Here is a 17,397-nt window from a genome sequence, read left to right on the forward strand (position 1 = left end):
TAAAGAAGTTGAAGAAAACATTTTTCTACCTAGACTCCCAGCTTTTTCTCTTCTATAGCATAAGGGGTAGAAGGTTGAAGACTTCACCTTGCTCTTTGAAATGATACTGCTATAATCAGAGTTTGGCTGAGGGTTTACATGAAAACAGGAGAATCTTTCATAAGGGATCTGGTATAACTTGTCAACCTTTTTTGAAATTGGTTGGTACAATGATGGATTGAACCATAGGAGTTTTGCTGGTTTCCAAATACCTTCTAACATAGGCAACAAAACCCTGCTTTTTGCTGTAAACCCCAAAATGTCAGATTGGATGCATAGTCTCATTGAAAGCTACTGATGGTAATTTTAAAGTTTATGCCATTCTATCAACTAGTTCATGAAATTTAGATTGCCTCTGCCAAAGAAGACAATGCTGTAACTACTCCCACACTGCCATCGTGCGATGAGTCACTTTCCGGTTCCATGACATATTGGAAATTTTCCTGTGGACATTCCTCCTGGTGGTCATCTTCAAAAAGTATAGCCTGTGCCAAAGAAAGAGTGCCATACCACTTTTCAAAGCTATGCCCTCAGAACACGTTCATATGCTGCGGGCAGGGAGGGAGGTGTGTGAGCACCCTAACACACACTGCTACCAGAATTTCTATTGTCCTGGCTGCTCCCCCTCTGCACATCCCAAGAGTGGGAATATGCAGAGGATACTTGAAGAAGAAAAATTTATTACGTATTTTGTCATGACATAAGTCTACCACTCAGCTAATCTATTTAGCAATTGGAATTTTTGTCCAAAATATAGATTAGCACTGAATGTTGTGGTAGAAAATAAAACCAGCTTCTTTTTGAAGTAGCATTTCCATTTTAACTGAGTTCATAAAGATGGTTTTATATCCCCGTTTATTCAGACTGTCTGCAGTACATCAAAATATATAGGCAGGGGAGTTAATAGGAAAGTGACTGAAACTGGGGATCATAATCTAAGAAGTTTTGAGTTAAAGCTGTTTGGAGATAGTTGATCCCATATTGAAGTTCTGACCTTCATAAAAGTCCATTCCTATATTTATTTAGTCAAACCAATGATTGTTTGCTGCTAAATATGTTGTGTGTATAGTGAGTGTGTAAAAACAGACACACTTCTTTCTGTTACATAAAACTAATATGTTCATTATAATAGGTTTAACATGGATGTGAATAATAGCAATTAAATTAGCCCTTCCAGAAACTTCCTCTTATATTCAGTCTTGTTTGAAAAGCTACTGTTTCCAGTTTGACACACTGGGACAAATTAACCCCTGGTGTAACTCCATCGAAATGAAATTGACATGGGCAACTTCAAAATCACAATTCTTTCTGAAATTAGTTAATGTGAGTTAGAAGTAACACCTTAGATTACTGTAACTGAAAGTTTATTCAGTTTGTTGATTTGTGCATTTGATAACACTTTGTGGATAGTCTTTTCACTGTTTCCCCTGTATAGTCAGATAAAAACATAGGAATTACCATATCAGATCAGTTGTCCATGTAGTTTCAGTATCCTGTTACCACCTGTGACCAATACCAGATCCTTTTAAAGGGAGATACAGTAGGAAAAGCCTTTCTGAATTTAACCGGTAGAAATTGTAGCTTTATGTTAGAACAATTGAAAATGGAAAAGTTTGCCTTTGTCTTCTTTTCTCCCTCCAAATATTTATTAAACATTTTAGTAAATGTACAGCACTTAACTCCCAATACTTAGAAGTTGGTTTATGCCTTGAAGCATGCGGTATTTTACAGATAGAAGGTGCCAGACCTAAGTATGAACTTTCGTGTTGTGGTGATGGACTTTATTTTGGGACCCTGAAGATGGTTTTGAACTGTTTCTCTTATTAAACCAGCCCCAAGTAAGGGTGGTGGTAAACCAGAGAGAAGCTTGTGTGCAGTTCTTAGAATCATAGAATATTAGGGTTGGAAGGGACCTCAGGAGGTCATCTAGTCCAATCCCCTGCTCAAAGCAGGACCAATCCTCAGATTTTTACCCCAGTTCTCCAAATGGCCCCCTCAAGAATTGAACTCACAACTCTGGGTTTGGCAGGCCAAAGCTCAAACCACTGAGCTATCCCTCCCCCCCCCCCGGGGTCCGGGAGAGTGGGAAACAGAGGCAGGGTGCTGCAGAGTAACCTCTGGCCAGGAGAGGGTGATCAGGCGGCAGCTGGGCCTTCTACAGTCTGCCTGCCAGATGTTACATTGCAGACTGAGGCCTTAAGCTCTGACCCAGTAAAGCACATAAGCATGTGCTCACTGTATGGATTTGAGTAGTCCCTTTAAGCACATGAGTGGTCCCAATGAATATAAAGTTATGCATGTTAATCCCTTTGCTACAGGGGGCTTCAGTTATTTTTTGTGGGTTTCTTGCAGAGCAACTGAAAAATTTAAAATAGGGAAGTGTGATTTTAAAACCACAGAAATTGGCAGAATGTCTCACAAGTGGGTGTGTAGTACCTGAAATCTAGTTAAAACTAAAAACAACAAAAATAGTTTCAAGTTGATTGTGTACCTTTAATAGAAAAATAGACTGACTTTTATCAGTGTGTTTAAATGATAACCTAATCACATACAAGTCACTGATATTGCATAATAAATTTTTAATTTAGCTAATTTGCTTTGTTTCTTATATGGTATTAATATATAAGGAGAATAATATTTTGAATTTTAAGAATATTTAGTTAAGACTGAAGATTCTCAACTGGCAAATTCTGTAACCTATACAGATATTCTTAAGAACAAAATGTTGGCAGTGCTATTTATTACATGCTGGAAGTCTGAGTCTCAAAGCAATGAGGTTGATGTAAACTGTGCAGACATGTCCACCACCATCTAGAGAGCTGTAATTGAGATTTGAGAAGGAATCAGTCTGGGTTGCAAGGTCATTCTTTTGATGTTGCCTTCATGGTGTAGCTGTAACTTAATGCAATTGAACGTTACCTAAAGAGAAGTACAGACATAATTTGCAAGTCATGAGAAAGCAGGCTCTTTTGCCTTTAGCTTATTCAGTATAAATTGGAAATTATTCAACCAAGCATATTTAAAACTTAATAATGTGTTTGACATAAAAATAAGGACATACAATTGGTGTGATTATGTAACATAACTGATGAATATGTTCATCTTTAAATTAAGATATAAACCAGAAGCCACTCTGCAAAAATTAGCATTGCCAAATTCCAAATATTTTCCCATTAATTTTTTAAGAGACAAAATAATAATAAGACTAGCTTAATTCTAACTTTCTTAATTCAAAGAACATGAGCTGAAGGATTTTTTTTATATTTAATAATAATGCATTTTACTCGCTTTTTTAGAAACTTGACCTTGAAATCTATTTACTTGACAAACTTTGATTTCCTCTGTCACACAAAAGCATGGATTTGTTAGTACAGCTTGTTCGTCAGAGCTGGGATTGGGATTTTGTTTGTTTTTTCAGTAATAGAGCACAGAAGATTTATGGAGGAGGGACAGAAAGCAAATTATTACATAAAATTGCAACTAGAGAAGAAAAAATTAGTGTGTGTGTGTGTGGGGGGGTGGCATTCCATACCTTGGGGGATCATACTGTAACCCCCATATTCCACATTTCCATATAAATATAAAGCATGCCTTGTAAGGTATCGGGAAAGGTTATGATCTGCTGAAAGTAATTTCTCTATCCATATATGTGTATCATTAATGCATGTGAAGTTATGAGAATTGTGTTGTATGATTGTCACTAAAACATGCTGTAAAGTGGGAAATCAGTCAGATATATTAGCTCCCCAGAGGCAATAGCAAGGAAAGTAACCAGCACCCAGGCAAGGTGTGAAACAACCTATCAACAACCATTGTCCAGCCAGGGAGCTACAATACAATGACTCATGTGCATGAGGCCACACCAGGAGAATTGCTCAACCTTGCCAGGAAACTCAGGAATGCACCCAGACATGCCTGAACTTGTTTTCCAAGCACATGGACTGAGGGTATAAAACAGACACATTGGCCACATGCTGGGCCTTTCTAGTTCACCCACCTACACGGCAAGCAACAAGGACGTTCTGAAGACTCCAACTGAGGGGACTGGCCCAGATTTCAGGGGTGAAAACTGTGTGAGAAAAACTGCTTAGTCTAGTTGTTGCCCAGCCTAATAGGGTTGAGAGTTTAGACTACATGCTTATATTTTATTTCTTTTAGTAACTAACTCTGTCTTTTTGCCTGTCACTTAATATCACTTAAAATCTATCTTTTGTAGTCAATAAATATGTTTTGCTGTTTATCTTTGCCAGTGAGTTTGCCTGAAGTGTGTGGTAAATCTGCTCAGGTTTTGCAAAGACTGGTGTATGTCCACTTTCATTGATGAAGTGGTGAACCAATTAATAAGTCTGTACTGCCCATCTTGAGCAGTGCAAGACAGTATATTCCTGAGGTACAGTGCTGGAAGCTGAAGGGGGGTTTGAATCAGGTGCCTTTCTCTGAGTGATTCATGAGTGGCTCAGGAAGCATTCATGGAATCTAGCTGGGTGTGGGGTCTCCACATGCGGTTGTGCTGAGTGATAACAGCACCTGGAGGCATTGCTAGTGAGAGACAGCCCAAGCTGGAAGAGCTCAGGGGGCAGATCGGTCCCACAGTCCCAGGCTGCACCCTGGGGATTCCGTCACACCAACCTTTATACTATTTATACTATTTATTTATTTTATTTTATTTATATGATTATCTCTTTTTAAGCATTCTTGTAGGATGAAAGCTACAGCACTCTAATTTCTAATTCAGCTCACACTAAAATAATTGATTTCAGGGTAAAATAGGTACAGCTCAACTAATAACCTTATGTTATGCTGCATCTCATGATTTACTAAAAATAGTGGAATCCATCAAGTGGGACATCTTTGCTCCAACTACTAATTTAAAAAGGCACTACAAATATCCGTATTGGACTTCTTATAGCTCTTAGCAATATCTCAAGTTCAATAAGTTCCTGTTTAAAAGATGATAAAGACAAAATAATGTGTAAAGTGGCATATGTTATACTGGTAATAAGAGTAACAATATTTTGTTATTGCACTCTAATAATGGTACACAGGTAACATAACCTTAAGCAGATGAAATGAAATGAATGAAATCTTTAAGATGTTGTACAGTTTGGACAAGTTATGCAAACTTGTCTCCATAACATTTTCTTTTATATTAAAAATCAATAAGCAAATTTCAGTGTGATTGACCTACTGATATGCAAAATGAATACTTTGATAATATCACTGGTAAATAGGGCTCCTTATATTTTGTTAAAAGAATGAGGAGTACTTGTGGCACCTTAGAAACTAACAAATGTATTTGAGCATAAGCTTTTGTGGGCTAAAACCCACTTCATCAGATGCATGCAGTGGAAAATACAGTAGGAAGATACATATACACAGAGGACATGAAAAAATAGGGGTTGCCATACTAATTATAACAAAAATAATCAGTTAAGATGGGCTATTATCAGCAGGAAAAAAAAATTTGTGTAGTGATAATCAGGATGGCCCATTTCCAACAGTTAACAAGAAGGTATGAGTAACAGTAGGGGGAACAATTAGCATGGGGAAATAGGTTTTACTTTGTGTAATGACCCATCCACTCTGTCTTTAGTCAAGCCTAATGGTGTCCAATTCTGCAGTTTCTCATTGGAGTCTGTTTTTGAAGTTTTTTTGCTGGAGTATTGCGACTTTGAGGTCTGTAATCAAGTGACCAGGGAGGTTGCATGCATCTGATGAAGTGGGTTTTAGCCCACGAAAGCTTATGTTCAGATACATTTGTTAGTCTCTAAGGTGCCACAAGTACTCTTCATTTTTTTTGCTGATACAGTCTAACACGGCTACCACTCTGAAACTTATATTTTGTTCTTTACTTATAGTACACATACAATTTTTATTTACAATAACCTAGGGAGTTTTACTTATTATATATCTGCTTCATAAAAACTGAAAATTTAGGGATCTTCTAAACATCAGATAGTTATGGTTGACAACTTTTGTATAATTGACACTGTTTGAAAATTTTAGGGTTTTTTGAGTCTTAAAATCACAGTGATATGGTAAAGTATGTCAGTTCAAATTTGTCTTTCAGTCTGAATCTATCCATGTATGTAGATGCTCTTTACACTATATTGGTATTTTAAATTCAAAATGGCACAGAAATTTGACAAACTAATATTGTTGAATGTTTAGTTTGTTTTTAGATTTGAAATAAAGCAGTCTAAAACTATATTTAAAAAAAAAACCTCATCTTTCTTTGTGATCTTAACTGTTTATATATTCATTTATGTGTAAATTGTTGTTGTAGCAGCTGTGTTACTTCCAGGATATTAGAGAGACAAAGTAGGTGAGGTAATATTTTTATTGGACCACATCTGTTGCTGAGGAAGACAGGCTTTTGAGGTTACACAGAGCTCTTCCTTGGGGCATATCTGAAAAAACTTATCTCTCTCAGTAACAGAAATTGGTCCAATAAAAGTTGTTATTTCACCTACCTCTGTATACATTTTGTTTTACTGTAGTTCATATGTACCATAAAAAACTTTAACTGTAAACTTAATATTAGTACTTAATATTTGTACACGTGAAAAATACTTAGACAAAAACCTTCATATTGTAAGTTCTTAAAACCAAATTATTTGAACAACACTCTCAAAAGAGATAACGTGAAACTTTTTACAGCTATACAATAGGAAACTCAAGACTGTTGAGCAACAATTTCCCCATTCTCAGCATTAGAGTTTTATACAATCAGAAGTTAGTGAAAATGGTAACAACCGCTGCACACTGAACTTGCAGTTTTGTAGGTGGTAGAAACTTTCATATGCTGATATCCTGCCCCTTGTTAGAAGAGACACATAGGGGAATTAGGATTATAAAAGCAAGATTGTCACTTGTCCTCTGCCCCAGTGGAGGGCAGAAAGAGAGTACAAGACCTCTTCATACTACTTTCCTATGTGGACTGGCCTGTGTTGCCAGTCTGTGCATAGGAGACAAAGCAGGCTCCACATTTCTCTCTCTCTCCCCACACATAAATGTACTGGCAAGCAGAGCTGGGCCAGCACAGGGTAGGAAGACAGTAATCTGATACTGTTATGGGCCAGTAGCAGATTATTTCCTGCCTGGAGCAAGGAGTGAAGTAGATGGGGAATTTGCACACTAACTCACAATTCATTCCTGAATTGCTGTTGGGATATTACGTCTACCCACAGCCTCTTACAGAGAATTAGTAGCAATGGATGAAATCCTGATCCCACTGGGTACATTTACACTGCAGTTAAACATCCACAGCTGGTCTGGGTCAGTTGACCTGGGCTTGTGGGGCTCGGGCTGCGGGATTGTAAAATTCTTGTATAACTGTTCAGGCTCAGGTTGGAACCCAACCTCATGAGGACTCCATGAGAGGGCAGGGTCCTCGAGCCCAGGCTCCAGCCCAAGCCCAACGTCTACACAGAAATTTTTAGCCTCACAGTCCAAGCCAGCTGACTCAGGCCAGCCACAGAAATGCCATGGGTCTTTTATTCCACTGTAAACATACCCTGAAGTCAACAAGAGTTTTCCCATTGACTTCAACAGGGCCAGAATTTCTCCCAGTGTGTCAATCTACCCCAAGATGTTAACATTCGATAGCTGTAATGACTGACTTTGTAAGTGTCCATGAGTAACTTCTTATACTTCTCCATAGCAGTAACTCTGATCTCATGAGTAGTCTCACCAAAGATGATGGGACTACTGTGGATGAGAGCTTTCAGGAATGGGGTCTGAATGACTGTTCTGCATTGTTCATGCTCCCAAAAATTCTTGGTGAAGTCAGTGAGAATTTTGGGTGTGCAATGAATGCAGAATCAGACATAACATGAAGAAATTATCACTTGTAATAATTGCTTGTTTCATATATTTTTGTAATATCTATTGTGAACAGTTGTTTTGAAAGTTTCTTTCTTTTGCTTTTAACTCTTCACTTGAATCAATAAAACTGTGGTTTTTAAAAAAGTAGAATAGAATGGATCTAAACTGAATGGTCAACTTTTATCATATGAAAGTGAGAATAAGTTTTCCATTTAGTTTATGGTTGACAGTGGTGTTAGCTGTAAATAATGTACATTGTATGTGATCCCAAAATATATACTGTAAAATGTAGTGTCCATTGCGAGCTACAGTCTCCAGTATTTCAAAAGATATGCTCACCTCTAATTTTTATTAGTAAAATATAGATCTTTTTAATGATGCAATCATAAAATGCAAACAAATCCACATCCTATAATAGCTAAATAATTTTCTTTATATATTTATTGAAGACTGGGACAGGGAGAAATTACTTGAAGCATGGATGTCTAATCCAGAGAACTGCTGCCAACGTTCAGGCGTTCAAATGCCAACTCCACCTCCAAGTGGGTATAATGCCTGGGACACACTCCCTTCTCCACGAACTCCCCGCACCACTCGCTCTTCTGTGACCTCCCCTGATGAAATCAGCCTGTCACCTGGAGATATTGAGACAATTCTGGTATGATTTATTCTTAAGAAAGATTCCTTGCCTATTACTATGTGAATAGTTAGAGGCACAAAGTAATGTTTTAAATATTATTAAAAAGTTGTTCTGGTATATAATGCTTTGCAACTTGTGAGAAAATCTTCCATAATTGTTATGCAGTTGGTTTGTAAAGTATGTTTTTTTCCTTACAAATAGGACTGAAATTAATTGGGAAATTGAACTGATTTCCCTCTCTTGTTTCTCTCCCCCCACATCCTCCATCCCCCTACCCCTCAACATAGTGCAAGAGAACTATTTTGTCATTTACCTTTGCAAAATAACTTTGGAAAGGACATGAGAGCTTTTTGTCTTTCTTTCTGTCTTTCTTTCTTGTAAGCAAACACTGAAGTGTGTGTAGAATCAGAGAAGTGTAGAGTTGGAAGGGAGCACAAAAGGTCACCTGGTCCAGCCCCTTGTGCTGCTTCATTTTAACAATCGGCTTTATAATGACACAAGGTGAGCATGTGGCTGGAACAAGGGGCACTGTTTTCAGCTTGACTGCCACCATTATAATGTCAGACTTCTGATTTAACAAGATAGGATCATACCAAGTGTGTGTAGCTCAGCATTTCTTTGGAGACTTTTTATCTAGATGTTCAATTCCATGGTATCCATTTCCTTGAACATACTTAAATGCTCTGAATCTTCCTTTTTTATATTTTTCATTGAGAAACAAAGTTTTCTTTGTTTGCCTTTTAAATGTCAGCCTACTACTGTACTGTAAGATTATAAATAATTTTGCTGTGTGAGGGCTGTTTTAAGCAGTTTACAAGGCTATCACAAATTTCAGATATAAAAGCATCTTTCATTAAAATCAGTAATGCTCTTTTGGAAGACAGAACTCTTTTTATTAATCCACAGCTCTTCTCTAATTTTTAAAATACTACAAAAAAGGTATATGGCATTATAGTTTATCCTTTTTTATATCTGCTGCAATACTTTTCCTGGAATATAACTGCATGTGAAATGAAGTGACAAATGTATGTTATATTGTATATTTCCTTTTCTTAGTATTGGGGGCTTGTGATGGGAATGCAAGATAAGGCCCACTATGAAATATGATGGTGGATGTAGTTTAATATCTGTGGTATTAGTTTTGTATCTGGATTTAAATTGTGTGTCTGTGTGTGTATAGATAATATATAGCTAGTTTACTTTGTTTTACAGTCTTCAGTTGTTAAAACTGATCTTTTAATAATCTAAAGAAACAAGTACGATTGTTGTTAGAATTTCAGATTTTATGTAGAAATTTTTTTCTGTTAAGATGTTTCTCACTTAAAATTCTTAATCTATGCACAAAAAGCCCAGAGCCTTTTGAATCCCGGCCGTGGCTGAGATTTAAAGAGCTCTGGGCTCCCTGCAGCTGCGGGCAGCTCAGAGCCTTTTGAATCCCGGCTGCGGCTGGGATTTAAAGGGCTCTGGGCTCCCCGTGGTTGCGGGCAGCCCAGAGCCCTTTGATTCCCTGCTGCGGGCCACACAGTGAGCATGTTGTGCAGGCCTGATTTAGCTCATTACACATTTTGATCTAAAGATGCAAAGTACAAATTTTCAAATCAGTTTTACAAACCACAACCTGGTTTTTTTAGATCTAGTGATTAAAATCATAACTTTAAATCAATTATTTAAATTGCTCCACCCTGCCTTGGGCCTGATTCTTTGCAGGGCAGAATACCTCCGTTGACATACAACTGACCTAATCTACCAAGTCCTTCTACTGCTATTGAAGTCAGTGACTTTACTGGAGCACTGTCGTCTTTATTGGGAGCTAAGAGTGCTCAACATCTTAAAGGCTGGAGGTGGAGGAGATCCCAGAAGGCAGTAAAAAAAATTTGTTGCACAGGTTCCTAAAATATTTACTAAATGTTTGTGGGAGGTCTGTGGAAACAAAGACATGCACCTTTCCATTTTCAGTTTTTCAAATATAAAGCAACACTTTCTCCTTGATACATTCGTAAAAGATTTTTCCCTACTTTGTACTGTTTTCTTACAGTAATTTGGTTTTATATTTTTATTATGTACTTCTCATGAGTTCTGCACATGGCACACAAGAGTTTGTTTTTCTTCCCTTCATCTGTATTTTTTTCTTTATCTACAGTGCAACATTTGTATGTGTAATATTTCTGTGTTTGAAGACCCAGTAGATATGCCTTGTGGACATGAGTTTTGCAGATCATGCTGGGAGGCGTGAGTATATGCATTTAGCATTTTTTAAAAAATGATTAGGTTTTCCATTTTAAAGAGGGGGTGGGATCACAACCAATAAATAGCCATTGTCAGATGTTGAGCGATAGCTGTTCTGAACCATATGGAATACTTTCATATGTATTTTTCTTATTGGCCATTAACTGGCTGATGGGTACATAGCGATGGCTTTGGCCCTGATACAAGCTTAAGTGCATGACTGAATAGGGATGGATTTAAGCATGTTGTTTAGTGCTTTGTTGAGTTGGGGCCTAACTGTCTGATAACTGATCTACACTTAAAAGTTTTACAAGTATAACTATTTTGGTTAGGAGTGTGAGTTTTACAGAAATAGACTTGTAAAAGCCCAAGTGTGGATGCAGCAATACTGGTATAAAGATGACTGTATACCACTATCACTGCATCCGCAGTAGGGAGGGTTGTACTGCTTTAATTATACTGGTAAATTTAAAGTTATGCAACTTGTCTAGTGTAGATAAGGCGTAATTCCAATGCATCTGTTGTTGTGGTATTATGTAAGAGCATTAAGCTCGTCACAACCTTAAATATGAGTTACTGTTTAAAATGTGGATTTTAGAGCATGTAGAAAAAATCATTCATGTTCCTATTGTATTGTAAATTGGTATGCTGTATCAAGCTCTGAGTAGGGCTAGTGCTGCAAATCTGGAGTTATTTGATCAAGGGGTTTTGGGGATACAGTGTCATCTTCCCCCCCCCCCCCCCAAAGACCTCGTCAGTAAAATTGAGTTCTTTTTTCTTTTTTGCATACACATGGCTAAAATATGTTGTTTATTGACCCCAAACTAATATCACTGGTCAGTTACAGCTCAGCTAATGTCAGGCATCCACTATCACTTTGGGGAAGCAATATTTTTAAAGATAGTAGAGGCTATCATTAGCTCTACAAACTGCCTTTCACTTGGGTGATAGGGTACAGACAGTAATTTGTGCATGTATTCATATATGCTCTGTGGTTAGGCATAGCTGACATCAGGTCGCTTGGTAGCTCATACAACATGCTGGAGCTGTTAAACCCAAACACCACCCTGGTATTGAGAGTTCAAGTCCTACCCTCAACAGACTTCTGAGATTACTCTCTGCCTGCATTCTGCTTGTGGTTAGGAGCTGCAAAGGGGGTCCTTATGGTAGTTTGGCCCTGAGGGCAGAGCTTTCTGTTTAAGAGCTGATAATTCAAATTGCTTCAAAATTCACATGCATATTCCGACTGTTTTGAAAAATTCTGTACCTCATCAAGGCCAGGATAGCGTTAGTGGTGCACGTCTGGTTTCATTTGGGTAAGGGGTTTCATCATATACAGCCCAGCTAAAAGCTGTATGCAAAACCAGTATTAGTTCTGGTTATAGAGAGTTTGCATCTGTTCAGTCTTCCTCAGAAACTCCTTTGTGAGGGACAATCATTGAGCAATGATAGTTACATGGTGTCTTGAGGAAACAAGCACTGCATCTTGACCATGGACCATCAGTTTGTTTGCTCTCCTAGGGAGACTTTTGTGTACTGTGCACACTTAGTGTTACCAACTTGCCATTTGCTTGGTGTCCGGGGCTCATTTTGGAAGTGTGACTGGTATGTTCAATTTTGAAGATGGTCAGCACCCCGCAAGTCTCCCTCAATGCCATCTGCCCAAATCCCATTCTAGGACAGTTGGCAGGCAAAACTGTGTCCAGGATATGAGGCCCAGTATGATGATATGAGGCTCCATTGATGGGCGAGACTAGATGTCACATTGAAAATGGTATTGGGGAGGCTGGCACAAGAGTCGCAGCCAGGATGGATCAGTTCTGAGCTGGGAGGGGCTCATTGAGCTCCTTTAAAGTACTCCTAGGCCTGGCAGACAAGATTTATACTGGAAGCTGGGAACAGGCATGCTGTGCGTGCCCAAGGCACATATAGCTGAGATTGACAGGAAAGAACTTCTAAAAAGTTGAATGGGGAAGTTCACACATCTCAGACCTATTGTTGAATGCTCTGTTCATCTCCAGGAGGTGTTCTCATTCATTTTAAACATCCTATTAAGATGAATGGGCCACTTCACACCTCTCTGAGCCTCCAGAGCTGCAGACAGGTGTGCAGAGCTTCCTTCCACTATGCTTGGGACTTTGGGACTCTCCTCCTCTCCCCATTGCTGCCCCCCACTGGAAGAATTGTTCCATGCAGCCCTTCCACCAGCACTTTGTCTCCTTCCAGGGCCCCTCCAGCCCTACTGGTGTTACCCAGCCTTCTTTCAACCCAAACCTCTTGATATCTTTACTCTGTGCAAGGTGGTGTCAGGAAATAAATCAAGGGAGACACGCTCTTCAACTGATAGATGGCTGGCACAAACAGAACAACACAAGAGTGCTCTAACTTAAAGCTATACTTTACTTAGTCTCAAGCACTTGCACACATCCGCAACAGATTAGTAAAACACCCCCAACCCTCAACAATTACCGAAGTTGGGTGTGGCACAGCATCAGTCTTCTGATGGCCAATCTTCTGTCTGCCGGTGGGACCACAGGATGTGTCCAGAGGGAGAGTCCCTGAAGAGTCCAACTACCCCAAACTTTCTTTCCTTATTTATTCATTCATGGCCTGAGCCCCATGAACCTGAGTCTTGTATCACAGTATAGATGGTATCCTAAGTGGTGAAAGCATGTGCAGGAAGCCCCCTCCTACCGACCTACTGGTGCGCTTCAAAAAGGAGGGGGAAATAGACCGACAAAAAATACCTAGTTAACACAGAGTGATGGTTGCCTAGCACTACCTCATATCCTTTCAGAATGTGAAGAGTAGCTAAACCTAAATTTTTGAACATCAGAAATAAAGAGCTATGTTAAGACACACTTAAACCTCTGAAAACTGGTAATGTCTCCCACAGAACATTTACTCAACCTACTTTGAGTGATACCCCAACTGGCTAGGAATCATAGGACTGCATCCTTTGTGAGCATGTGGAAGACAGAGGGGAAAGTCTGCAACAACAGCGGGGGAGAGGGGAAATATTTAGGCCTTGTCCTCGCTAGGAAAAGGATAAGCTTTACAAATGTGCAATAGTAAGCCCAAGCTATACTGGACCACTTTGCTGACTCGAGACAAACTGGCAAAACCTTGGCAAATATTTATCTTTGTCCTAAGGATTCCGTCATCACCTTTGTTTGCCTCTCACTGAGCCTTGTGATGCACTGTGATGTGTGTCAATAGGCTGCATAAAAGCTTCATGGCAATTTGCGAATGCCAGTGCAGGTGTAGAGTTTTGATGGGCACTGAGAATATGCTACTCCTGAGGGGATCCTGCACCACTGCGCAATGCAGAATTTGAGCAGAATTTCCTTTTTCCCATGCAGAAATGGGCTGCAGAGCTGCAGGCCACCACTAGTGGCTGCTGGACCCAGCAAACCCCAGCATCCCAACTCTCAAATAAAAAACACTGCCAGGGAGAAGGGGTGGGGGAAGGAGTTGGAGGGTTCCCAGCTGCTGCAGTTCCTGGCATGACCTGAAGGAAGGAGGCAGCATGCAGGAAACTCCACGCAAGCACCAGATACAGGTTTTTCCTTACCTCGACAACTGGCTGATCAGGGGCCGCTCAAGAGCCCAAGTGCAGGGTCACGTCGAATTCATAAGAAGGGCCTTCCTCAAATTGGGTCTTCTCCTAAATGAGGCCAAATCTACTCTGTCTCTGGTGAAGGAAGGAGGCAGCATGCAGGAAACTCCATACAAGTCCAGGACCCAGTTTCTCCGTCTGGATCCCTGGGCTCTGGAGGGGAAGGGGAGGGGGCCTGCAGCTGGGCTCGAGGGGGGGAAGAGAGGGTGTGGATGTCTGGGCAGGGGTGCACCCCATGGCTTGGCTCTGGGGGAGGAAAGGGTGTTGGTTTCTGGGCAGGGGACACCCCAGGGCAGGACTATGAGGAGAGGGCCTGTGGGTGTCTGGCCCCCCAGCTGGGCTCTGGGGTTGGGGCGGGGCAGAGAAACAGGAACTGGGTTTTCATAGGGGTTTCTTTAAATTTCTACTCGGGGGGGAACATTTTGTGTGTGTGTGTGTGTGTGTGTGTGTGTGTCTGTATTGTTACAGGACGATCTAAAGTATAGACATAGCCTAATTTTGACTATCTTTTTTATGATCCCACAAGTAGAGATTCATTTCAAGTACTAGTTAATAGCTGATGGGATCAGGTAGCCATTCCAAAGACTTATAGTTGATTTAGTCTAGCTAACTGTCAATTTGTTCAGATCAAGCTCTTTCATGTTTCAAGCTGTATTTTGACAAGAACAAGGATTGCTATTTATTGTGAAACCTAATTACTTGTCAGACTAATTAGTGCATACATTAAGTACTGCTATATACATCTTTTGGAGACTTAATGAAGAAATTTTGCTCAGTTTTATTAAATATTGTACAGAGGCGGGCACTTACTAATAGGAGGTGTAAACCAAACATACATACAGACATTCAAGTACTTTTTTCAGTTGTTCACTTGTGGACTCTTTTTTCCACCAAATGCCTCCTCAAATCTGAGCTACTTGTTGAGTGTAAAAACCAAGGGGCAATTCATATTTCTTGTTTTAAAAAGAGATGTAAATGAAAGTGTATATTTTATTAAGTTAGTATAAGGACAATGAATTTTCATCAATTTCTTGACTTATTTATTTTTTATCATCAAATTCTGTCTGACACAATTCTGGCAGGTTTTTGAATCTGAAAATTCAGGAGGGTGAGGCTCACAACATTTTTTGCCCAGCATATGATTGCTTCCAGCTTGTTCCTGTAGAGATCATAGAAAGCGTGGTTTCCAGGGAGATGGACAAAAGATACCTACTGTTTGACATTAAGGTAAACTGTCAAGCTGTTCCTGTGTGACTAGAGTGTATCTGACTTTCTTATTCCAATTACAATGCAACTTCTGTGTGAAATATGACTGTACCTTTTTTAAGTAGAATTTAATAAATTAATACTGTAGATCTGAACTGTATGTAGTTTACTTACGGTAATGAAGGAGTTGGCATGCTGTTGAGCACATTTTTAAAAAAGGAATAATTACATTTCTTCCTCAAGCACAGAAAATACACTTCTGTGCCGGGCAATTTAATAATATTTCTCAGTATTTGTAAAATTGTTTGAAATTAATGTCCAGAACAGGCAACACCTAGATTTTAAACTGCCAAGAATATTTTATTGGCATATCTTTAAAAAATGTTTTTAAATGAGTTTCTGAAAAATATTTTGATAAATGAGTTACTATTTCCATTCAGGGTTTCTGGGAAATTTCTACTGTACCTGAGTACAGTACCTTCTATTCACATCACTAGAGTTTTGCTCTAGCCCATACTTTCAGAAGATTCCAGACAGGAAAAGACGGTGGGAAATCTTGATTTGGTTAATACTAGATTTTATTTTCTCCATTGCTACAGAATGTATCTTTAAAAAGTAATCGTTTAATTAACTATGCAGGTTATTGGCCTGTAGTGTGGATCCTTAAAATAACTTGTTAAATTATTCCCTGGGTGGGGAGGGGAGAGAAATGTTTAGCACAAGGACTGACTTAGATATCTTGCAAGTCACTTTCATGAGATCATAAAATCTTATACATCAAAGTGGGGATCTGATACCCAGATTTGATCCGGTGTCCTTCATAGCCTCACCTTCTGAGTGATGTGCAAGTCAGCACAATTTTGAAGGGGAGCAGCCAGAGGTTTCTTTTCTTCCACATAATTTATTTTAGATAATTAATAAAAGGAAAAACACTCTACACTGACAGAAAAAAATTGAGGCACATTTCTGAGTTCTCTATTCTGATTCTTTAAAAGTTTATTGCAGTTGATAATATTGAGATTCGTGATAAAGAACATAGGTTTTATTTCTTAATCAGCAGTACAGTTATGCACTGTAAAATTTCAGAGGTTATGTATTAAATACGTCTGTAAAAATAATGGATTATTTGCAGTAAGAGAGTGTCTACATGGCAAATTATTCCAAAATATCAATTTTTGATTAACTCCCTGGGTGAACACGCTTAAATTTGGAATAAGGTACTATTATTCCACAATAAGTGTGTCCATACGTTGAGATAATCAGGAACAGTTAATCCATTTTAAATTTATACCCTATCTTTTTCTGAATTAACTTTCATGTGTGGCCAAACCCTAAATCTTTTCACAAAAGAAGAGACTTGTACACATTAAGCATTTTGCATGAGGTGTAGCTGTTCAGGTCTTAGTGTGAATCTTAAGTATTGCTATAGGGAAGAAATAAAATTTTTGAGCTAGTGATTAAATAATTCTCTTTTTATAACTATATTTAAAATACCATACCGGCTTAATTACAAGACTGTCTTATGCTCTTTGGCTTGCCTCCTTCAGAGGCAGATTGTGATCAAAGGTTACAGTTCATATCCATGATGAGGGTCTATTCCCAAATGTTAAGTAATTTTCTTCTCTTTTTTCTTCTTTTCAGGCCTTTGTTGAAAATAATCCTGCTATTAAGTGGTGTCCTATACGAGCCTGTGAAAGAGCAGTCAAGCTGACAAGACAAGGGTCAAATACAACTGGTTCAGACACACTTAACTTCCCATTGCTAAGAGCCCCTGCTGTGGATTGTGGAAAAGGGCATCTCTTCTGCTGGTTTGTATTAGAAATTTGTACATGACTATATA

General features: G+C 38.9%; 1 protein-coding gene across 10 annotated transcripts in view; it reads left to right on the top strand.

Moving 5' to 3' along the window:
• Window positions 1-17,397, top strand: part of ANKIB1 (ankyrin repeat and IBR domain containing 1) — a 168,192-nt gene that overhangs the window by 107,968 nt on the left and 42,827 nt on the right. For all 10 annotated transcript variants that reach the window (XM_050939504.1, XM_050939502.1, XM_050939505.1 and 7 more), the window contains 4 exons: window positions 8,316-8,524; window positions 10,647-10,735; window positions 15,434-15,578; window positions 17,199-17,365. In XM_050939504.1, coding sequence (XP_050795461.1) covers window positions 8,316-8,524; window positions 10,647-10,735; window positions 15,434-15,578; window positions 17,199-17,365 — 610 coding nt within the window. The remainder of the gene's footprint in view (window positions 1-8,315; window positions 8,525-10,646; window positions 10,736-15,433; window positions 15,579-17,198; window positions 17,366-17,397) is intronic.

Source organism: Gopherus flavomarginatus, chromosome 2, assembly GCF_025201925.1.
Source record: "Gopherus flavomarginatus isolate rGopFla2 chromosome 2, rGopFla2.mat.asm, whole genome shotgun sequence".
NCBI classification, from domain to species: domain Eukaryota; kingdom Metazoa; phylum Chordata; order Testudines; family Testudinidae; genus Gopherus; species Gopherus flavomarginatus.